Source organism: Arachis ipaensis, chromosome B7 (genome assembly GCF_059453495.1).
Source record: "Arachis ipaensis isolate K30076 ecotype BB chromosome B7, ASM5945349v1, whole genome shotgun sequence".
NCBI classification, from domain to species: domain Eukaryota; kingdom Viridiplantae; phylum Streptophyta; class Magnoliopsida; order Fabales; family Fabaceae; genus Arachis; species Arachis ipaensis.
Window position 1 is genome coordinate 9,910,232 of NC_142442.1, and position 24,984 is coordinate 9,935,215.

A 24,984-nucleotide genomic window follows, 5' to 3' on the forward strand; every position below is an offset into this window, starting at 1 on the left:
TTTTTAGTATGTTTTTAGTAGGATCTAGTTACTTTTAGGGATGTTTTTAATAGATTTTGTGTTAAATTCACATTTCTGGACTTTACTATGAGTTTGTGTATTTTTCTGTGATTTCAGGTATTTTCTGGCTGAAATTGAGGGACTTGAGCAGAAATCAGATTCAGAGGTTGAAAAAGAACTGCTGATGCTGTTGGATTCTGACCTTCCTGCACTCAAAGTGGATTTTCTGGAGCTACAGAACTCGAAATGGCGCGCTTCCAATTGCGTTGGAAAGTAGACATCCAGGGCTTTCCAGAAATATATAATAGTCCATACTTTGGCCAAGAATAGATGACGTAAACTGGCGTTCAACGCCAGCTTTCTACCCAAATCTGGCGTCCAGCGCCAGAAAAGGATCCAAAACCAGAGTTGAAAGCCCAAACTGGCACAAAAACTGGCGTTCAACTCCACAAATGGCCTCTGCACGTGCAACACTTAAGCTCAGCCCAAACACACACCAAGTGGGCTCCGGAAGTGGATTTATACATCAAATACTTACTCATGTAAACCCTAGTAGCTAGTTTATTATAAATAGGACCTCTTACTATTGTATTAGGCATCCTGGATTGTATTCTGATCCTGTGATCACGTTTTGGGGGCTGGCCATCTCGGCCATGCCTGGACCTTTCACTTATGTATTTTCAACGGTAGAGTCTCTACACTCCATAGATTAAGGTGTGGAGCTCTACTGTTCCTCAAAGATTAATGCAAAGTACTACTGTTTTCTATTCAATTCATCTTATTTCGCTTCTAAGATATTCATTCGCACTTCAACCTGAATGTGATGAACGTGACAATCATCATCATTCCCTATGAACGCGTGCCTGACAACCACTTCCGTTCTACACTAGATTGAATGAATATCTCTTAGATCTCCTAACCAGAATCTTCGTGGCGTAAGCTAGAATGATGGCGGCATTCAAGAGAATCCGGAAAGTCTAAACCTTGTCTGTGGTATTCCGAGTAGGATTCAATGATTGAATGACTGTGACGAGCTCCAAACTCGCGATTGCAGGGCGTTAGTGACAGATGCAAAAGGATAGTAAATCCTATTCCAGCATGATCGAGAACCGACAGATGAATAGCCGTGCCGTGACAGGGTGCGTGAGCATATTATTCACTGAGAGGATAAGATGAAGCCATTGACAAGGGTGATGCCTCCAGACGATTAGCCGTGCCGTGACGGGCATTGGATCATTTTCCCGAGAGATGACCGAAAGTAGCCATTGACAATGGTGATGTATCACATAAAGCCAGCCATGGAAAGGAGTAAGACTGACTGGATGAAGATAGCAGGAAAGCAGAGGTTCAGAGGAACGAAAAGCATCTCCATTCGCTTATCTGAAATTCTCACCAATGATTTACATAAGTGCCTCTATCCCTATTTTATTAATTATTATTCGAAAACACCATTATCACTTTATATCTGCCTGACTGAGATTTACAAGGTGACCATAGCTTGCTTCATACCAACAATCTCCGTGGGATTTGACCTTTACTCACGTAAGGTATTACTTGGACGACCCAGTGCACTTGCTGGTTAGTTGTATCGAAGTTGTGACAATTATGAATTAAGATCAGAGCACCAAGCTTTGGAGCCATTACCAGGATTTGTTCAAGCCTGGAGATCACAATTTCGTGCACCAAGTTTTTGGCGCCGTTGCCGGGGATTGTTCGAGTTTGGACAACTGACGGTTCATCTTGTTGCTCAGATTAGGTAATTTTCTTTTTGTTTTCTTTTCAAAAATTTTTCAAAAATATTTCAAAATTTTCTCACTTGTTTTCGAAAAAAAAATGTTTTCAAAAATATTATTTTTCTTCAGAATTTTTAAGAATGAATTCTAGTGTTTCATGAAGCATGTTGAAGCCTATCTGACTGTAAAGCCATACCCAAACTACTTTGGGATTGGCATTCAACTAATCACTCCAGTCCATGTAATTATATGCTAAAGCTTGGCTGGCTATTAAGCCATGCCTGACCCTTTGATTGGAGCGTTAAGACTAACATGGCAAGATTCCTGGAATTCATATTAAAAATTTTGAAATCCTTATTTTTATTTTTCACAATAATTTTCGAAAAAAATTTAAATAAAAATACAAAAAAAATTAGAAAATCATAAAAATCAAAAATATTTTTGTGTTTCTTGTTTGAGTCTTGAGTCATGTTATAAGTTTGGTGTCAATTGCATATGCATCTTGCATTTTTTCGAAAATATCATGCATTAATAGTGTTCTTCATGATCTTCAAGTTGTTCTTGGTAAGTCTTCTTGTTTGATCTTGATGATTTTTTGTTTTGTGTCTTTTATTGTTTTTCATATGCATTCTTGAATTCTTAGTGTCTAAGCATTAAAGAATTCTAAGTTTGGTGTCTTGCATGTTTTCTTTGCATTAAAATTTTTCAAAATTATGTTCTTGATGTTCATCTTGACATTCATAGTGTTCTTGGTGTTCATCTTGATATTCATAGCATTCTTGCATGCATCACATGTTTTGATCTAAAAATTTCATGCATTGCATAATTTTCATGTTTTTCATAAAAATTTTAAAAATAAAAAAATATCTTTCCTTTTTTTTCTCTCATCAAATTCGAAAATTTGGATTGACTTTTTCAAAAAATTTTAAAATCAAGTTGTTTCTTATGAGTCAAATCAAATTTTCAATTTGAAAATCTTATCTTTTTCAAAATCTTTTTCAAAATTCAAAATCTTTTTCAAAATTCATGGTTATTTTCGAAAATTCCAAAAAAATAATTTTCAAAAACCTTTTTCTTATTTTATATCATAATTTTCGAAAATAACATAATCAATTAATGTTTTGATTCAAAAATTTGAAGTTTGTTACTTACTTGTTAAGAAAGATTCAAACTTTAAGTTCTAGAATCATATCTTGTGATTTCTTATGAATCAAGTCATTAATTGTGATTTTAAAAATCAAATCTTTTTCAAAAACTAATTTCTATCATATCTTTTCAAAAATATCTTCTTATCTTATCTTTTTCAAAATTTGATTTCAAAATATCTTCTCTAACTTCCCAACTTCTTATCTTTTCAAATTTGTTTCAACTAACTAACTAACTTATTGTTTTTTTCTTAACTGTTTCAAAACTACCTAACTAACTCTCTCTCTCTAATTTTCGAAAATATCTTCCCTCTTTTTCAAAAATTTCTTTTTTATTAACTAATTATTTTTATTTTTTATTTTAAAAATTTTTCAAAAAAAATACTAACCTTTTTCAAAAACTATTTTCAAAAATCACTTACTCTTTTTCAAAAATTGTTTTCGAAAATTCACTTCCCCCTCTCATCTTCTTCTATTTGTTTATTGATATACTAACATCTTTCCTTCAACTTTCCAAAAATCCGAACCCCCTCTCTCTCTGAGTTCAGATTTTCTTTCCTTCTTTTCTTCTACTAACACAAGGATCCCTATACTGTGGTATAAAGGATCCATATTATTATTACTATTTTTTCTGTGCCATCTTCTTTGTCATATGAGCAGGAGCAAGGACAAGAACATTCGTGTTAAAGCAGATCCAGAACCTGAAAGGACTCTGAAGAAAAAATTAAGAGAAGCTAAAATACAACAATCCAGAGATAACCTTTCAGAAATTTTCGAACAGGAAAAGGAGATGGCATCCGAAAATAATAATAATATAAGGAAGATGCTTGGTGACTTCACTGCACCTAATTCCAATTTACATGGAAGAAGCATCTCCATTCCTGCCATTGGAGCAAACAACTTTGAGCTGAAACCTCAATTAGTTTCTCTGATGCAGCAGAACTGCAAGTTTCATGGACTTCCATCTGAAGATCCCTTTCAGTTCTTAACTGAATTCTTGCAGATATGTGATACTGTTAAGACTAATGGAGTAGATCCTGAAGTCTACAGGCTCATGCTTTTCCCTTTTGCTGTAAGAGACAGAGCTAGATTATGGTTGGATTCTTAACCCAAAGACAGCCTGAACTCTTGGGATAAGCTGGTCACGGCTTTCTTAGCCAAGTACTTTCCTCCTCAAAAGCTGAGCAAGCTTAGAGCTGATGTTCAAACCTTCAGACAGAAAGAAGGTGAATCCCTCTATGAAGCTTGGGAAAGATACAAACAGTTGATCAAAAAGTGTCCTTCTGACATGCTTTCAGAATGGACCATCCTGGATATATTCTATGATGGTTTATCTGAGCTATCAAAGATGTCACTGGACACTTCTGCAGGTGGATCTATTCACCTAAAGAAAACGCCTGCAGAAGCTCAAGAACTCATTGACATGGTTGCTAATAACCAGTTCATGTACACTTTTGAAAGGAATCCTGTGAGTAATGGGACGCCTATGAAGAAGGGAGTTCTTGAAGTTGATACTCTGAATGCCATATTGGCTCAGAATAAAATATTGACTCAGCAAGTCAATATGATTTCTCAGAGTCTGAATGGAATGCAAGCTGCATCCAACAGTATTCAAGAGGCTTCTCCTGAAGAAGAAGCTTATGATCCTGAAAACCCTGCAATAGCAGAGGTAAATTATCTAGGTGAACCTTATGGAAACACCTATAACTCATCATGGAGAAATCATCCAAATTTCTCATGGAAGGATCAAAAGCCTTAACAAGGCTTTAATAATGGTGGAAGAAACAGGTTTAGCAATAGCAAGCCTTTTCCATCATCCACTCAGCAACAGACAGAGAACTCTGAACAGAATACTTCTAATTTAACAAACTTAGTCTCTGATCTATCTAAGGCCACTGTAAGTTTCATGAATGAAACAAGGTCTTCCATTAGAAATCTGGAAGCACAAGTGGGCCAGCTGAGTAAAAGGATCACTGAAATCCCTCCTAGTACTCTCCCAAGCAATACAGAAGAGAATCCAAAAGGAGAGTGCAAGGCCATTGACATAAGCACCATGGCCGAACCTGTGAGGAGAGGAGAAGACGTGAATCCCAAGGAGGAAGACCTCCTGAGACGTCCAGTGATTAATAAGGAGCTTCCCTCTGAGGAACCAAAGGACTCTGAGGCTCATCTAGAGACCATAGAGATTCCATTGAACCTCCTTATGCCCTTCATGAGCTCTGATGAGTATTCCTCTTCTGAAGAGAATGAGGATGTTACTGAAGAGCAAACTGCCAAGTTTCTTGGTGCAATCATGAAGCTGAATGCCAAATTATTTGGCATTGATACTTGGGAAGTTGAACCTCCCTTGTTCATCAATGAACTAAGTGATCTGGATCAACTGACATTGCCTCAGAAGAGACAAGATCCTGGAAAGTTCATAATACCCTGCACCATAGGCACCATGATCTTTAAGGCTCTGTGTGACCTTGGTTCAGGAATAAACCTCATGCCCCTCTCTGTAATAGAGAAACTGGGAATCTATGGGGTGCAAGCTGCTAAAATCTCATTAGAGATGGCAGACAATTCAAGAAAACAGGCATATGGACAAGTAGAGGACGTGTTAGTAAAGGTTGAAGGCCTTTACATCCCTGCTGATTTCATAGTCCTGGATACTGGAAAGGAAGAGGATGAATCCATCATCCTATGAAGACCTTTCCTGGCCACAGCAAGAGCTGTGATTGATGTTGACAGAGATGAAATAGTCCTTCAATAGAATGAGAACTCCCTTGTGTTTAAAACTCAAGGATCTCCCTCTGCAACCATGGAGAGGAAGCAGAAAAAGCTTCTCTCAAAGCAGAGTCAACCAGAGCCCCCACAGTCAAACTCTAAGTTTGGTGTTGGGAGGCCACAACCAAACTCTAAGTTTGGTGTTGAACTCCCATATCCAAACTCTAAGTTTGGTGTTGGAGAGTCTCAACAAAGCTCTGCACATCTGTGAAGCTCCATGAGAGCCCACTGTCAAGCTATTGACATTAAAGAAGCGCTTGTTGGGAGGCAACCCAATTTTTATTTATCTAACTATATTTTTCTTAGTAATATGTCTTTATAGGTTCATAATCATGTGGAGTCACAAAACAAACAAAAAAAATCAAAAACGGAATCAAAAACAGCAGAAGAAAAATCACACCCTGGAAGAGCATCTGTCTGGCGTTCAAACGCCAGAACAGAGCATGGTTCTGGCGCTGAACGCCCAGAATGGGCAGCATCCTGGCGCTGAACGCCCAGAACAAGCATGGTTCTGGCGTTCAACGCCAGAAATGGCAGCAAATGGGCGTTGAACGCCCAAAATGGGCACCAACCTGGCGCTGAACGCCCAGAGTTGTGTGCAAGGGCATTTTGCATGCCTAAATTGGTGCAGGGATGTAAATGCCTTGACACCTCAAGATCTGTGGACCTCACAGGATCACCTCAGGATCTGTGGACCCCACAGGATCCCCACCCACCTCCACTCACTCTCTTCTCTCTTCTCAATCATCCTTTATTCCCAATAAACACTCTTCCCTTCTGTTTTCCATTTACCACTCACATCCATACACCCACTACCTTCAAAATTCAACATCTCTCTCTCTCCCACCCAATCCCACCCATATGGCCGAATACACACTCCCATCCATCTCCTCCATATCTTCTTCTTATTCTTCTATTCTTTCTTCTTTTGCTCGAGGGCGAGCAACATTCTAAGTTTGGTGTGGTAAAAGCATAGCTTTTTTTATTTTTTCCATAACCATTGATGGCACCTAAGGCCAGAGAAACCTCTAGAAAGAGGAAAGGGAAGACAAAAGCTTCCATCAAGGGTCTATAGCTCAGTGGTAGAACATTTGACTGCAAATCAAGAGATCCCTGAGATACCTCAGGGGATACATTTTTTTCCACACAATTATTGGAAGCAACTAAGGGTGGAACATCAAGAGCACTCCATCATCCTTCATGAAATCAGAGAAGATCTAAAAAGCAATGAAGGAGGAGCAACAAAGACAAGGAAGAGACATAGAAGAACTCAAGGACATCATTGGTTCCTCAAGAAGGAAACGCCACCATCACTAAGGTGGATTCATTCCTTGTTCTTATTTCTTCTGTTTTTCGTTTTCTATGTTATGTGCTTATCTATGTTTGTGTCTTCATTACATGATCATTAGTAGTTAGTAACTTTGTCTTAAAGTTATAAATGTCCTATGAATTCATCACCTCTCTTAAAAGAAAAATGTTTTAATTCAAAAGAACAAGAAGTACATGAGTTTCGAATTTATCCTTGAACTTAGCTTAATTATATTGATGTGGTGACAATGCTTCTTGTTTTCTGAATGTATGCTTGAACAGTGCATATGTCTTTTGAAGTTGTTGTTTAAGAATGTTAAATATGTTGGCTCTTGAAAGAATGATGACTAGGAGACATGTTATTTGATAATCTGAAAAATCATAAAAATGATTCTTGAAGCAAGAAAAAGCAGCAAAGAACAAAGCTTGCATAAAAAAAAAATTAGGCGAAAAAAAATAGAAAGAAAAAGAAAAAGCAAGCAGAAAAAGCCAAAGCTCTTAAAACCAAGAGGCAAAAGCAAAAAGCCAATAACCCTTAAAACCAAAAGGCAAGGGAAATAAAAAGGATCCCAAGGCTTTGAGCATCAGTGGATAGGAGGGCCTAAAGGAATAAAATCCTGGTCTAAGCGGCTAAACCAAGCTGTCCCTAAACCATGTGCTTGTGGCGTGTAGGTGTCAAGTGAAAACTTGAGACTGAGCGGTTAAAGTCAAGGTCCAAAGCAAAAAAAGAGTGTGCTTAAGAACCCTGGACACCTCTAATTGGGGACTTTAGCAAAGCTGAGTCACAATCTGAAAGGGTTCACCCAATTATGTGTCTGTGGCATTTATGTATCCGGTGGTAATACTGGAAAACAAAGTGCTTAGGGCCACGGCCAAGACTCATAAAGAAGCTGTGTTCAAGAATCATCATACTGAACTAAGAGAGTCAATAACACTATTCGAAATCTGAAGTTCCTATAGATGCCAATCATTCTGAACCTCAATGGATAAAGTGAGATGCCAAAACTATTCAAGAGGCAAAAAGCTATAAGTCCCGCTCATATGATTGAAGCTCTGTTTCATTGATAGTTTGGAATTTATAGTATATTCTATTCTTTTTATCCTATTTTGATTTTCAGTTGCTTGGGGACAAGCAACAATTTAAGTTTGGTGTTGTGATGAGCGGATAATTTATACGCTTTTTGACATTGTTTTTAGTATGTTTTTAGTAGGATCTAGTTACTTTTAGGGATGTTTTTAATAGATTTTGTGTTAAATTCACATTTCTGGACTTTACTATGAGTTTGTGTATTTTTCTGTGATTTCAGGTATTTTCTGGCTGAAATTGAGGGACTTGAGCAGAAATCAGATTCAGAGGTTGAAAAAGAACTGCTGATGCTGTTGGATTCTGACCTTCCTGCACTCAAAGTGGATTTTCTGGAGCTACAGAACTCGAAATGGCGCGCTTCCAATTGCGTTGGAAAGTAGACATCCAGGGCTTTCCAGAAATATATAATAGTCCATACTTTGGCCAAGAATAGACGACGTAAACTGGCGTTCAACGCCAGCTTTCTACCCAAATCTGGCGTCCAGCGCCAGAAAAGGATCCAAAACCAGAGTTGAAAGCCCAAACTGGCACAAAAACTGGCGTTCAACTCCACAAATGGCCTCTGCACGTGCAACACTTAAGCTCAGCCCAAACACACACCAAGTGGGCTCCGGAAGTGGATTTATACATCAAATACTTACTCATGTAAACCCTAGTAGCTAGTTTATTATAAATAGGACCTCTTACTATTGTATTAGGCATCCTGGATTGTATTCTGATCCTGTGATCACGTTTTGGGAGCTGGCCATCTCGGCCATGCCTGGACCTTTCACTTATGTATTTTCAACGGTAGAGTCTCTACACTCCATAGATTAAGGTGTGGAGCTCTACTGTTCCTCAAAGATTAATGCAAAGTACTACTGTTTTCTATTCAATTCATCTTATTTCGCTTCTAAGATATTCATTCGCACTTCAACCTGAATGTGATGAACGTGACAATCATCATCATTCCCTATGAACGCTTGCCTGACAACCACTTCCGTTCTACACTAGATTGAATGAATATCTCTTAGATCTCCTAACCAGAATCTTCGTGGCGTAAGCTAGAATGATGGCGGCATTCAAGAGAATCCGGAAAGTCTAAACCTTGTCTGTGGTATTCCGAGTAGGATTCAATGATTGAATGACTGTGACGAGCTCCAAACTCGCGATTGCAGGGCATTAGTGACAGACGCAAAAGGATAGTAAATCCTATTCCAGCATGATCGAGAACCGACAGATGAATAGCCGTGCCGTGACAGGGTGCGTGAGCATATTATTCACTGAGAGGATAAGATGAAGCCATTGACAAGGGTGATGCCTCCAGACGATTAGCCGTGCCGTGACAGGGCATTGGATCATTTTCCCGAGAGATGACCGAAAGTAGCCATTGACAATGGTGATGTATCACATAAAGCCAGCCATGGAAAGGAGTAAGACTGACTGGATGAAGATAGCAGGAAAGCAGAGGTTCAGAGGAACGAAAAGCATCTCCATTCGCTTATCTGAAATTCTCACCAATGATTTACATAAGTGCCTCTATCCCTATTTTATTAATTATTATTCGAAAACACCATTATCACTTTATATCTGCCTGACTGAGATTTACAAGGTGACCATAGCTTGCTTCATACCAACAATCTCCGTGGGATTCGACCTTTACTCACGTAAGGTATTACTTGGACGACCCAGTGCACTTGCTGGTTAGTTGTATCGAAGTTGTGACAATTATGAATTAAGATCAGAGCACCAAGCTTTGGAGCCATTACCAGGATTTGTTCAAGCCTGGAGATCACAATTTCGTGCACCAATAGCCCACCTTAACAAGTCCACTAACAGACAGTGCAACCAAAAAGCTTCAACTGGTGGCTCAGCCAACCCTACCATCAACCGGTAGACAAGCTCTGCAAAGCAGAGCAACGTGTCGATCTCATGGTCATTTGGGCAGAAAATCTGTAAATCTGTATCAATTTGAATCTGTACCATATAATGACCCTAGAAGTAATGGCGCATGGAGCTGAATTAGGTTATAGAAACTTGGTTGGACTTAATTGATTAAATGACTTAGATATAAAATTTCATTATTAAATAATTAAAAATAATAGTAAAAAATAATATATTTTAACAGGATTGTTACACATCCAAGTATTTTTTCATCTAAGTTTATCCAAGTAGGTCCAACACCAACAAAAATTACTCTCATTAAAAGAGCATCATTACACGCACTTTTTCTTCTTCTCCTCTCCCGCGCTTCTTCTTCTTCTCCCCTGCACTTCTTCTTCTTCTTTCAAATACACGCATACGTCATCTTCTTCTTCTTTCAAATTCACGCATACCTCTTCTTCCTCCTCCTCCTCCTCCTCCTCCTCCTCCTCCTTCGCGCACGCAGATTGTTCTTCTGCTTCTCCTCCTCCTCTTCTTCTTCTTCTCCTCTTTCGTTATCATCATCACCAACAATACCAACATTTTGCTAATGGATTATTTTTCAATCGAATTGAATGGAATGCAAATGCTAAATTGAATTGAATTAAATTGAATGGACGCAGGTGTTCTGAATTAAATTGAATTGATAATATCTAAATTGTACATACAAGTGTTTTAAATTTAATTTTATATAATGGATAATGTTCCGTTCATTTAGTACTATACAATTGTTTCACCTTAGATGTTCGGTTCATTATGCAAAAAGTTGTTTTGAATTTGATTTTATATAATAGATAATGTTCCGTTCATTTAGTACTATACAATTGTTTCACCTTAATAACATGTTTGGTTCATTATGAATTGAATTGAATTGAATTGAATAGATGCAGGTGTTCTAAATTGAATTGATAATCTCTAAATTGTAGACACAGGTGTTTTGAATTTGATTTTATATAATGGATAATGTTCCGTTCATTTAGTACTAATAAGGTGTTCGGTTTATTATGCAGAAAGTTATTTTGAATTTGATTTTATATAATGGATAATATTCCGTTCATTTAGTACTATATAATTGTGTCACCTTAATAACATGTTCGGTTCATTATGAATTGAATTGAATGGACGTGGTTGTTTTAAATTGAATTGGATTGAATTGATAATCTCTAGGAGGAGGAGAAGAAAGAGGAGAAGAAGAAGAAGAAAAGAAGAAAAATTTGTGTGTGCAAATTTAGAAGAAGAAGAAGAAAAAGAAGAAGAAGGAGAAGGAGAAATAAATGAAGAAGAATAAAGATTGCGTAATTTGAAAAATTAGGGAGTTGCTATGGTGCTGAAGGCAAATTCTTCAGCAAGTGCTGATGCTGCGTGTCCCAAGGTGGTGGAAACACGCGTCTACCTAAAGAAATACAGAAGTAATATGAAGTGACGCAGATGTGATGGGACGAGTAGGTGCTATATCAGTAAGGTACGCACGCTAAGTACACAACCTTTACTTCTTATAACTTATTTAACCATTTAGCACTCTAATAATATAATTAAAGATATTGAGAAATTAACTCTACAAATAAATACATCTTATTCTCCAAATAAAATAAAAAAATATATCACATCTAAAATAGGTTCTTTATAATTACCCGGTATTGATACAAAAAAAATGACCGTAAAACTAAAAAATATAGTGCTTAATTTTTTTATTGACACATAAAATAAAATGTTGACTAAAGGTATTTCACATATTATATGTTATTTGATATTTTTTAACGGTTGTTTTATTCTTATGTATTACCAACATAAAGTACTTTAATATTAAACTTGGTTAGAAAATTTATTTGATTTAGTACTTGCACAGTAGCATGGCTCCATCGTTATTATTCATTATTAAGGTCAAATCTATATCATTTACTATTTAGCTACTGTTCAGTATCACTTTAAACAATTTCTAGTAGAAAATTCATCTCAATTTCTATTTATAACCCACTTGTATTAAAAAGTAATTTTAGATTAATTTTTGTATTATAAACAATAAATAAAAACATAACGTGTCTCTCTCTTTTTCATTAAGAGAAACTAATTTTAGTCCTTATTATGGTTCCACTTAATTAATTAAAATAATTAAAAGGAATATAATTGTATTAGTCCGGTTGTATTTATTTGATGTCTATTTTCAGCGATTTTTACTACTATATACAGTAATAATCCGACAGAATTAAGAAAAATTTAGCTCATATCGTGAATAGATATTCTTTTTCACTAACATTTTAAACATAGTCAAATAAAAATTTTACTCAACAATTGATAATCTAGTTATTACTTAATAAGAATATAACATTTTAGTATTTTTTCATAAAAACACAGTTTTAATTTTATTTTTAAATTAAAATAAATATTTTTTTTATTAACCAACTCATTAGTTTATATTCATTATATTATTATATATTACATATTATATGTATTTATCGAAAAATAATATTAATAAATATTATATAATCTTAAAAAAAATTATATTGTTATTTACTAAAATATTTAATTTTTTTATTAATACATATTTAATTATATTTATAATAATAATCATGACTAATAAAAAATATACTAAATTTAAATATAAGTGAGTCTAAAATTAAAATAATTAATAACAGGAATTACTACACATATTGATACAACATTTTTTTTTATTTTCTTTATTTATTTATTCCACAACAATATATATAATTTAGTATAATTACATATATTGATCCAATATATATCAAGCAAATCTCAAATGATTAATTTAACGCACGAAAATGACAACTGCTATAATATCATTAAAAAAATTATTCATAATTTTATTCTCCACGTTTTTAAATTATTAAGATATTAAATAATTATTTTAATATTATTGTTTATTAAAGTCCAAAATAATATATTATATTTTTTTGTATAATATTAAAATCAACTATTTTAATCATTCATTTTTTTTAATCCCATTTTATTATTTGAGTTTTAGGATAGCGTTATCATCCCTTATTTTTTTTAATGTTTTTAATTAAAAAAAAAGACAAACAAATTACAAATTGTAAGATTATCCTATCTTTTATTAAAAATCAAATTAAAAGACAAAAAATATCCCCTTAAACTTATCTAAACATTTCAAAACCTATAAAATTTAACATACAAGTTAACTTAAATTAATTCTACCATTGGACTCGGATAATAAAAGTAATGGGACATGCATCATGTATACCTATTATCAAATATATTGTGTCCACCACATTTATACTACCACATCTACATGTCAACTACTAATCACTTTGGTTAGCCCAGCTTTACCAAACAAAAAAGGTTTTACAGTCCCGTCCATTTCATATAAAATATTATTAATTACAATAATTATATTATCCTTAACTGCATTAATTATCATCTCTAAACCATTTGCTAAGTACCGACAATTTACAGTTTTACACAGATACTGTCAACTGAGGGGGCCACGATAATTTTCGTTGGCATCATCTTTGGACACGCGTTTGAGCGACATGCATCGTCAGCGGGTGGGGATAGATCTTCACTCAGCACAGGAGAATTTTCCGAAAAATTATTACAACAACTTGGATAGACTTAGATAAGAATTTTGTTTGGATGTAGAATTTTACTTATATTTTAATGATACTATAGCATTTCTATACCTAAATTGTAACATACATATAAGTTTATTATGATTTTGATAGATCTTTTATCATGTATGGTTGTTAACTCTATCAACCGAACAAGTAAAACTAGTAAAATTTTCAGGGAAAAAGAGGAGAATTTAGTTTAGAATCAGCTGCTTATCGGTAAATCAATAACTACTGGTCAATTATAATTATTCTTTATGGAAAAATATGTTAATACGTTTTAATTTTGAAAGAGAAGAAGTCGATGGAATAGAGCAATGAATAACTTCCACGGGCCCTACATCTTCCTTTTTCAGTTTTTTGCTTTTTCGAACACATCTTCATAGCTCCCTTGCAGCTTCAAATCGTACGGTCGAACAGTCGAAGTGTTCCCTGCAGCCCCGCATCACCGTCCATCTTTTTTATCACATCATACGAACAAGCGCCCTTGCACGACGCATCATACTGGTGAGTAACACGGTACCTGAAACCCGCGCAGAAACCGAAAAAACCCGAATACACAAAATCTTCAGCACAGAAAGAAGCGAGAGCTCATTTCTATTCATTCATCGTCATCATCAACATCAACATCAACAGCAATGTTTTCTAGATTCTTTCAGAAACCTCCACCACAGCAATCTCCTCATGCGCAGGTAGTGCGTGCCTCCGTTTCCGCCATGGATCAATGCTTTTTTTCTATTTTTTTCCCTGGCGAATTCTTCGATTACTTGTTTTCATCGATTGTGCATTTTGAATGTGCGAAGTTTCTTTGTTGAGCTATGCATTGATATGATTATGCGAGTTTTTTTTGAAATCGATGCCGTGTTTCTGTTCTTTCTGCAGCAGGAAGCGGGAAAAGGAATTTCTAAATCAGCGGATTTCGATCCGCGAGTTGTTCTTCACTTCGGAGTTCCATCTACGGCGTCTATCCTTGCATTTGATCGCGTCCAGCGTCTATTGGCTGTGGGAACACTGTGAGTTATTTACCAAAGTAGTAACATAATAGTATTGACCAATTCGTGAATCAGATAACATTAATTTTAAGGAAGATCATGTATAGTATGCATGCTTTTGTAACTAGCTATATTAATTTTCATTGGTTAGGCAGGTTTGTTATGTACTACCTGAGGATACGTTGAATACTTTTTCCTTCAATTTTGTTTAAAAGGAATACATACGCAATATCGTTATTCTTTCTGTTTGATGATTGAGGAGTAGCATATGTATTGGAATAGCAATATTACACTAGCATTTTATCATGTTGTGGACTTAACAAGTTTCCCATGGAGAGATTTAGTGGCTTTATTAGTTCACTGAGGAATTTTCTTCACCCTTGCAGTGATGGCAGGATAAAGGTGTTTGGAGGAGACAATATTGAAGGAATTCTTTACTCGTCTAAGCATACAGCCTTCAAGAATTTAGAGGTTCATAATTTTCGGTCAATTTTCAATTTTAGAGACTATTCTATTCTATTTATTTATTTTATCAAAAACATTCAATCTCTTGTATATTATATTATGACCGGGATAATGTGTCTTGTTTCTAATTTTGAGTGTCCGTGTCCATGTCCGTATCCGTGTCTAGAGTCATGTGATCATGAGTATCACATGATGTGTGTACAGAACTGTGCTCTATGTATGTTTGGAGGTGCCCATGATTGAACTATAGAAGCTACAAAGTGAAATATTTATTGAGGCTTTCATGAATATTATGGTATCTAATATTTCTTGATCTCTCTCAGTTCTTGGATAATCAAGGTTTTCTTGCTAGTGTCTCAAGTCGTAATGAGATTCAGGTACCTTCTAAGGCTACTAAAGTTCTTAAAAACTGTCTATGATCAGGCATTTTCCATGTCTGCTTTTGACTGCTTTTTGATTTTTCATCTGAGCTTTCTTTATACTTTATTTCTTGTCGATTTCTTGTTTCCCTCTTATTCTTCCCCCTTACCGCTGTTTTATTTACTAATTTTCCCATTACGTTTCTGATCATGGCAGATTTGGGATTTGGAAAGCAGGCAAATTGCTTCTGCTTTGCAGTGGGAGTCCACTATAACTGCTTTCTCTGTTATTTATGGCACCAGTTACATGTAAATACTTGTTCATGTGATTTGGAATCAGCATTTGCATATAACACTTTCTGATAAATAATGCACATGGGTTTATTAGTTATTCCCCACTTCTTATGATATTTAGGTATATTGGGAGTGAGCATGGGATGGTATACGTGTTGAAGTTTGACGCTGAAAGCAGAAAAATTGATATATTGCCTTATTATGTTCCTACAAATGTTATATCTGGTAAGTTTTCTACAATGAAGTCAGTATAGGGAAGGTGGCTCATGAAAAGAAAAAAGAAAAAGAGAGAAGAAAAAGAAAAAGAAGCTACTAGAATATTTGTACTTCATTTTGGAGGGGAATAGAATGACTTGTGAAGGGTGTTAGGTAGTAATGCTTACATTATATTAGAGCACAAAACTTAAAAAAAAAAAAATGTTCCATGAGTTATTGTTCATTTCTCTAACATCTAACATATTTCAAATGATACTCACCTTTGCAGATGCAGTTGGAATATCACTTGATCAAATTTCAGTGATCAGGGTTCTTCATCCGCCTTATTCCAATGGAAACAGGTAACACTAGAAATTATTTTAAGAGTTTCTCTAATTGATTTCCTTGTATCTTAATGGAATTTGCATGACACGAATATTAGGTAATCTTGCTTTCGAAGGCTGTGCTAGTGATCATTCTATTGTGTTCTCATTTTTTCAGGTTTATTCTGACTTTGAGTCGTGGTGATTTTAGAGTTTAAATAATTTGCGAATAGGCTTTAACCACGGAAGTGACGAAACAAAATTGAATTATCACGAAATTTCTTCTACAAAATTTGAATGCAGTATATTTAATTCATGTTTTCAGGGGACAACTAAGTTTTCTTGACCGTTTTGTTGTTTGGAAATGAATTATAAATGAGGATTCTTTAGTTTAAAGTGAGTCAAACTGCTTGGTATATCTTTTTGGTGTTTACAACATGGACACTAAATTCAGTGTACATATAGTTCAAGATAAAGGTAGAGACCCAGTGAACATAGAAAGCAAGAAGAATATAAAGCTTTTACTCTCTTAATAATGTTTGCACTCATTCAAAGGAAAGGAGAAAAGCCAAATAAAATAGTGGCAGTCTGCCAATCTGCCTGTTTAACTTGAGGGTTTTGTGGGTTAGGATGAAATGCTAGCTTAATTTACCCTGTCCTTCCAGTCTGCAGAGTAAATTGGTTAGGGATGGTTAAGCAAAATTTTTATATAAAAAATATAAGTTGAATCAATCAACATAAAGGTCAAATTGCTATGGATCTTATTCAGACTTACGACCTTAAAATTTTTTCCTTGATGCATTTAGATAACTTGAATGCCTAAAATCTAAGATGATATACTTATTGTGTAAATTGAACCATCCAGTTATCCAGTATCCATTTTGGCTCTATTAAGGGTTAATTATGCTAATTATTTACAGTTACAAATTACAATACAGAAAAAACCAATATGAAAAGTTGTGTATGTAGAATATGTGTTTGTAACAATAGAACTTAACTTTTTGCGTAAGGTATGTTTGTTTATTGATTCAATAAAACCATCATCTTGCAGACTATTGATGGCATATGAGAATGGCTTGATAGTACTGTGGGATTCTTCTGAAGATAAAATTGTTCAAATCAGAGGACAAAAGGACACTGAGCTGAAGATAGAAAGGGTGACTAGTTATTCAAATGACCCTAAGGATGATTCCTCTGACAATAAATTAGATAATGAAGAAGAGGATAAAGAGATAAGCTGTGTTTCATGGGCATCTAATGATGGATCTGTTGTTGTTGTTGGTTATGTAGATGGTGATATAATGTTTTGGGATTTGTCAAATGCTTACTCTTCTTCAAATCATCAATCCCAAAAGTTGTCTAATAATGTTGTCAAGCTTCAATTATCATCGGCAGTTAGAAGACTTCCTATTATTTTTCTACATTGGTGTGCCAATAAATCTTTTGGTAATAATGGAAGCCAACTTTTTGTGTATGGTGGTGATGAAATTGGGTCTGAAGAAGTTCTGACAGTAAGATTCATACTCATAGTAGTTATTTTTGGCAATGATGTTTTAATAGTTACTATTAGAGGTAAAAGGAAAAGAAAAAGAAAATCCTAGCTTTGGGTGTGTTTGTGGTTTCTGTATATAGAACATGATAAAACAGAGCCATGATTACCACAATTTCCTGTCATAACAAACTATCTGATTAGTGTTTTAGACAGTTTAGTCTTAACAAAAAATCAGTTGGAGGAAAAAACCCTGTCTTATGTGGGCTAAGTGTGGAGATGCTATTGCAAACATTTTTCATGAGTTAGCCCCTTCTTGAAGAAAGGTTCCTATTCAGGAGTTTCATGATACAAAAACATAAGTAGGGATGCGGGCAAAAAAAACTCAAGAGATCACATATTCATTAGTTACTTTCTGTAGAGAGAGCTAATTCAAGCGTTGCACTCAAGGAATTGTTGTCCAATAATAGAACAAATGAACCACACTAGGAAAGAAATAAAGACAACAAAAGTAACTAGATGAGTACTACAACTTTATTATTTTGGTTTGTGCCTTTTCAATCTATTGGTGGATTGCTTTTGTTATACACAATAAATATACTTCCTGTCATCCTAATGTGGTAGAGTTGCAAGGAAGAAAACAGGCTGCAGTTAAGAACTCGGGGAACAGACATTGTTCAGCCTCTGCATTGCTAGTTAATTGTTTTCTACTGAAAATTAACTACTTTGTTGGAACTGCTTATTGCCACAATCAGTTTTGTACTTTTGCCATATCAGAATAAAAAATTAACTATTGTCATGTTTAGCACTGTCAGTGGCTTGTTAAGCTTTCATATATTCAACTTATATAGATGATAAATCAATATGACACGCCCTTTTCTCTTACTTACAGGTTTTGGGCCTTGATTGGTCATCTGGTTTAAAAAGTATTAAGTGCACTGGTCGCATTAATATTGCACTTAATGGTTCCTTTGCTGATATGGTTTTGTTATCTAGTGATTACCATGCAGCGGGAACTGGTAATATGATATTTGTGTTGACCAATTCTGGACAGCTGGATCTTTATGACAACAATTGTTTGTCGTCTTTAATGTCTAAGCAAGAAAAGAAGACTACTTCTCATACACTGCAATATCCCATGGTCATACCCACTCTTGAACCCTACATGACAACTGCAACGCTTGCTGTGATAGATCACGATGTGAAGACATTTAGGGACTTGTCTCAGGTAAATGCATATTCAGTGGGTCCAAAGATTTGTTCTTTCTTTATCAATAGTTGCCATGCCTATGTAAACTGTTACATAGATGTCATGTTTTCCTTACAAATGTTGATAACTTATTTTGAAGATAAAGCAGCTCTATTGTCAGTATTAATTGTAAGGGATATCTGTGTAGGTTCTTGTAGCTGCAAAGCAGCATTTAGTACAAAATCAGACAAGTATGGGCATAAAGTGGCCTTTGACCGGTGGTGTTCCAGGTCAGCTTTTCAAAGAAGACGATCATATCATTCAAATATATATAGCAGGATACCGAGATGGATCTGTTCGGATATGGGATGCCACATATCCGGCTTTGTCACTAGTTTACAACATAAAATGTGAGGTTAGCCATTAGCATACTACAAAATTAACTAGCATATATTTCTATTGATACAGGATGCACTAATATTAATAGGTTGTTGAGACTTAACAGAAAATTATTCCTGCAACTGATAGGTAAATGATGTTAACAGTGACAGTGCAAGTGCATCAGTGTCAGCATTGGATTTTTGCCCTGATACTTTACACCTGGCTGTTGGTGATGAAAGTGGTATTGTAAGTTTTACAAGTGTTGAAATTGTTTGTCATTCTCTCTCTCCATAAAATAAAGTCTTCTATCTCTGATAATTTTATCTTGTCGGAGTGTAGGTCCGTCTATATGGTCTAATACAGAGTTCAAGTGAAACAACCTTTCATTTTGTGACTGAAAAGGGAACTGAAGGTTGGGTTTGCTCTCTATTTGACTTAAAAATAAATCCATATTTGTTTCAAGTGTCTCATTAGGCTTGAATCATGAATAATGCACAAGCACACCCTACCTTGTGTTGGAGCTTAAACTTTTTATATAGAAGAAAAGGTGTAAACAAGGATCGCACTAAATTCCAGACTACTTGTCATAAAGGCACCAATAACATTTTGTAAACCATCTCTCCCAAAAGCTCAGTCTATTGGGTAAAGGCAAATAAATGGCTTTACATCATAACACAACATTATGCAATAGTTAGTTGGGTTTCAAGTGTGGACAATGCACAAGCCATACCATCATATACTGAAATTCAATTTGCTTTGTTTAGAATAATGAGAACAAGAAGTACTGAACTTTTAACCACTAGTTCATAGAGGTTTCGATACCATATGATAAATCTTTTCTCCCTAATGTGTAAGCTATTGGGTATGACTTTACATCTTAACATTTGGAAACAAAGGAGAGTACGTTAAAGTTGTACCCTTTCCTGCTGCAGTGTGGTGCATTTGGTTTACGCGATATGAAAATGGAAGATTCTTTTTGTGTCTATGTTTACACTACAAATTGAATTGATGTTTCTAATATCTAGTTTAACCTGTTTTTATTTATTGAGACAGTAGTTCACAATAAGCATCAAGGAGATGTACCTCATTGCACAGTACTGTTTTCCCTTCAAACTTCTGTTGTATGCACCCTACAGTTCGCAAACCATGGAGGGAAGCTTGCTGTTGGATATGAAAATGGCCAGGTGAGATCATCCAGTTCCTTTCTTTGTTGAAAGAAATGGTGTATTTATTGTCAGTTTAGTTGTCAGGTAGCTTTTTGGATTTGGAGGGCATTGAGTTTCCAACTTAGACGTTCTAGTCCACTTTGCAGGTTGCTATGCTTGATATCAATACATCATCGGTTTTGTTTCTTATGAAAACTGAACCTGACTCACCTTCAGCAGTTATTTCTCTGACTGCAAAATTTTCAGACTCTTGTAGCTTAAACATTCCACAGCAATCTGTATCTGATAATTCTGATAGTTCTGAAAAGGGGCTACTCTTCATTATAACAAGGGATGCAAACCTTCTTGTAGTAGATACTTCAAATGGAAATATGGTCTGCAGTAGGAGCATGAGTGTAAATGCAAAATTGAATGCAGTTTCAATGTATGTTACAGGCAAGTAATTTCGGTTTGAAACATGTACATATATAAAATTGCCAAATAATTACATTTCTTACCTGGTGATGTGTTATTTCAGATGGTTTTTCTGAACTATCAACTGAAACAGAGTCATTAAAATCACCTCAGAAGAGTGATTCTGGAATTCAGGACAATGTTCAGTCCGAAGATGCAAAAGTTGTAGATGAAACAGCTACTACCGTAGAAACTTCATACTTCGGGGAGATAGTATCCAACTCTCTCATTTTAATTTGTTATGAGACTGAATTGAGCTTACACACTTTAAAATCTGTGATAGAGGTGCAATTCGTCTGTCTATTCTTTTTCAAATTTTAATTTATTTCTTTCCACAGCTTGATAAAATCATTTTCAGCAGGATAGCAGCAAGTGTATAAAGAAGGTGAACCTTGTAGAGAAATGCTGCTGGACTACAATCATTAAGAAACATGAGAAAGAATGTGTTCTTGTTGTACTGTATCAAACTGGAGGCATTGAAGTAAGGTGAAGTGCTTCGTGTAATACATGTCTTCATGTAACCTACTTAGGTCACTAGTTGAGTCAGGTTCTAATGAGAATAGCCAATGCTGAAGTGCCCAAAAGAAAGAAGTTGAACTTCATTTGCTAACAACTAATAAGAAAATTTAACATGGGCTCTTAAAAATTTGAAATATTACTTTTCAGTTTTCAAATAAACCATGTATATATGAAATATCGTTAATTCTATATTATCTTCATGACTGGGATTTTTGGCTCCTCCTCCTTCCAATATTAAACCTGTAGTTTTGCCAATTGAAAAATGCATAATGAATTAATTATGTGTATTGCTTAAGAGAAATCGTATTTTTTGCTCTGAATCCATAATAGTAATTCCAGTCAAATGTTGGTGTTGATATTTTTCTTCCAGCAACTTACGACAAGCTTTTGATGGATGTAATGTCACTTTCATCAGGTCCATACCAACTTTGGAAGTGTTGGGAGAGAGTTCTTTAATGTCAGTCCTAAGATGGAATTGGACAAATGACATGGAAAAGACAATATGTTCTTCAAATGGACAAATAATTCTGGTTTGTAATTCCTCCTGAAAAGTGCTATTTTGTTAGAATTTGTTGCAGGAACCTGTTAGATTGGTCTGTTTAGTAAAGTGAATTTGGTATACTTAACCGATATCCATTCACTCAACTTTTTGTACAGTGAATCATGCAGGAACTGCACTTATTTGGAAACAAGTAGGCCAAATAAACAAGTTTATTCTGTTTCTCCTATTTTATTTCTTATTTTCTTTTAAGCATCACCTGTGATATATAATGTATTATTAACATTTGAAATACAATGTGATCTTTCTAACTGCACCGAATAATCCACAATTGACATCAACATTTCTGCTTTAAAGGAGAAAAATTGAAAATTCACTAAAAGCACTAAACATTTGCCTTCTATGTGCATGGATCTTTCGGAAAGCATTTCATCTGAAAGATCCTAGAACATGCATTGCATGAATAGGTCTTGTATTTTTACAATTGAACAAATTCCAGTTGCCTTTTGCTTTTGTAATCAGACTAACGGTTATCTTGTTTTCAACTTTTTATATAGGTCAATGGGAATGAAATTGCTTCAATATCACTGTTGACATGGCAAAATGAGTTCTGGTATCTTTCTTTGGTCATGTAAACTTGCTGAATGTGATTAGCCTCTATAAAATTTATAAAGAAAGTCATATTTACAGACTCAGTAATGTGTAAACTCAATTTTAAAACATAAACTTTTAGGATTCCGGAGTCTTTTCCTTGTCTTCATGATAAAGTTCTCCAAGCTGCTGTTGATGTTACTGTGAGTCAATCTCCAAGCCAGAATGAAAGACAGGTCCAAATTTTTCAGGCTTTCTTTGCTTTTGGTTCTTTCATTACAGTTACAGGATTTTTAATTCAACTTTCCTTGCCACAGGGAACAACTTCTGTATTTGCTAATTTTGTCAAGAACTTCACGGGAAAAGCAGATCCAAATGCAAATCAACCAGCTCATCCTAATATTTTGGAGAATCTAGATCAATTATTCTCAAATCCTCCCTTCTTAAAGCCTTCATCAGGCACAGTTGATCCACTTGATGATTTGGAGCTTGACTTAGGTCTGTCCTTAATTTCTTCTTCTGCTACCATCTATATTTTATTTATGAAACTTTTTACTTTCTCTTGCAGATGATATTCATATTGATGAACCCATAGTCCTTTCACCTATACAGAAAAGCGATGATGACAAAAGAGGTATATTTAACATTTGTATTTCCTCATTGTGTTATGTCTATCTTTTGAATACTGAATGCTTGGCTTGCAGATAAAGGAAAAACAGCTGACAAACAGAAAACTGATATCGACAAGAAAGGTACACCTCTATAATGTTTTATTTCCTCATTCCGGTATGTTTATCTTTTAAACACTGAACGGTTGGGTTGCAGATAAAGGAAAAGCAACGGACAGAGAGAAACTGTTTGAGGATGCAGGCACTGATTCAAAACCAAGAGCTAGAACAGCTGATGAAGTTAAGGCCAAATATAGAAAGACAGAGGCAAATGTAAGTTGTGAAAATTCTCTAATTTATTCATCTTCTTAGATTACAAGTTCTGACCCTTGGACATGGTGAATGGTTTCAGGATGCCGCTGCAGCAGCTTCGCTTGCAAAGCAAAAACTTCTAGAGCGGCAAGAAAAGCTTGCGGTACATTATTATTTTATTCTATTTTACATGAATTATATATCTCTGGACAGGTTTATATGAATTACAACAAAAATCTTTTTCAAGTAAATTTGTATTCATCTTAATTATAGTTGAAATCCCATTATCTAGCTGCATGACACATTCTACTAAATAATACCTTTTCTTCTTTTTAAGTTTTGACAATAAAATTCTTTTTGGTTCCTGATTGCGTCTTCTAATGAAGAGGCCAAAATTTAAATTGCTACAACCAAGTTTTATGTTTGATTTGTTTGTAAAATAGGCTTGATTGCAAATGTGACCATTTACCAATATGAGAAAATGGAGTTATTACATATTATTGATTGGAACCTGGCTGAAATTCTTCCAATTGTGTTTTATTACTTTTCTTTCCAACGGTATCTACTTTCTTTTATTATAGCTGCTCAACGAACGTACTGAAGAGCTGGCAAATGGGGCAGAAGATTTTGCATCCATGGCCAAAGAACTCGCTAGAAGAATGGAAAATCGTAAATGGTGGCAGTTATAACCAAGTTACATGATTCATTTTTCCCGTGGGCGTGTCCAGGTGGATTCCAAGTTGAATTTCTGGACTAGCTAACCGCCAACCTGCCTCACTTCTCTCCGAGGTAGCTCTTACTCTCTAGTCTGTTGCTTAGTTAGTAGTTACGCTTGTAAAAAACATTTATTATTCTTACATGTGTTAGAGTAATTTGATTATTGTGTGTGCTTATATTTTATTTTTGTATATTATAATTAGACTCAATAAGGCGCTAAACGTGAAGAGAATATTTCAGTAATTTTTCTCAAACTAAATGTATAACTATTTTACTATCAGATAAATGAAAATACGACCAGAGAAAATTATGTATATGCTAATATGCAAGCTTTTATATATCTAGTAGTGCAAAATATATTATGGTTTTGAATTTACTATTCGAATTATTTTCTGAAAAATTGTTTCGAGGGTGGCACCTTTCTAGCTTCATATAAATTTCGGCATTTATTCATTGCTTGCTAAAAAAGAATTTATTATTATAAAATTGATGATGTGGAAGAAAAAGTGATTTACCTTACTTAAATACATATAATAAAAAATGAAACTCTTTGATTTATAGAGGCAATAATGAGCTAGTCAGCCACATTTAAGTATTTAGAGTTGTCTTCATTTAAATTTCTAACGGTACTCGAACATGATTACTTCAGAGGGAACATAATATCTTAATTTGGGGGAAAGGATAATTTCTTAATGCCCTCAATCTTACTATCTTTTTTGTATAAACAAAAAATAAACCGAAGCGAAATACTGTAAAACATAAAAATCGATATTCGGTACTAAAAAGCAAATGCTAAATCGTTAAAAAGTAAATAAAACAAATTTAATAGCATATACACTACACGAATTGACAAATAAACCTAAAAATTTAATTTGGAAGATAGAGAGCCATTTTCGTTTTCTGT

At 34.8% G+C, this 24,984-nt stretch overlaps 1 protein-coding gene and 1 non-coding gene across 4 annotated transcripts; one reads left to right on the forward strand and one right to left on the reverse strand.

Annotated features, from left to right (window-relative positions):
* Window positions 1-4,064: 4,064 nt before the first annotated feature.
* On the reverse strand, window positions 4,065-4,172 carry LOC148550312 (small nucleolar RNA R71). Its single transcript, XR_015893278.1, has one exon. It is a non-coding gene; the product is annotated as a small nucleolar RNA R71 (small nucleolar RNA).
* A 9,633-nt stretch (window positions 4,173-13,805) lies between these two features.
* On the forward strand, window positions 13,806-24,402 carry LOC107609763 (transducin family protein / WD-40 repeat family protein). 3 transcript variants are annotated; one of them, XM_088492855.1, is made up of 25 exons: window positions 13,806-14,220; window positions 14,411-14,541; window positions 14,907-14,991; window positions 15,309-15,362; window positions 15,562-15,653; window positions 15,760-15,863; window positions 16,123-16,195; window positions 17,208-17,667; window positions 18,538-18,873; window positions 19,043-19,249; window positions 19,363-19,461; window positions 19,555-19,627; window positions 20,269-20,399; window positions 20,528-20,816; window positions 20,899-21,119; window positions 21,196-21,320; window positions 21,769-21,883; window positions 22,410-22,483; window positions 22,586-22,679; window positions 22,761-22,941; window positions 23,012-23,077; window positions 23,148-23,195; window positions 23,269-23,384; window positions 23,464-23,526; window positions 23,945-24,402. In XM_088492855.1, the coding sequence occupies exons 1-25, from the start codon at window positions 14,167-14,169 to the stop codon at window positions 24,050-24,052; spliced, it is 3,399 nt and encodes a 1,132-aa protein (XP_088348981.1). In that variant the 5' UTR covers window positions 13,806-14,166; the 3' UTR covers window positions 24,053-24,402. The 3 variants fall into 3 exon arrangements, with proteins under 3 accessions (XP_088348981.1, XP_088348982.1, XP_088348983.1); XM_088492856.1 differs by having other exon boundaries at window positions 22,410-22,465; XM_088492857.1 differs by having other exon boundaries at window positions 20,929-21,119; window positions 22,410-22,465.
* The last annotated feature ends 582 nt before the right edge of the window (window positions 24,403-24,984 follow it).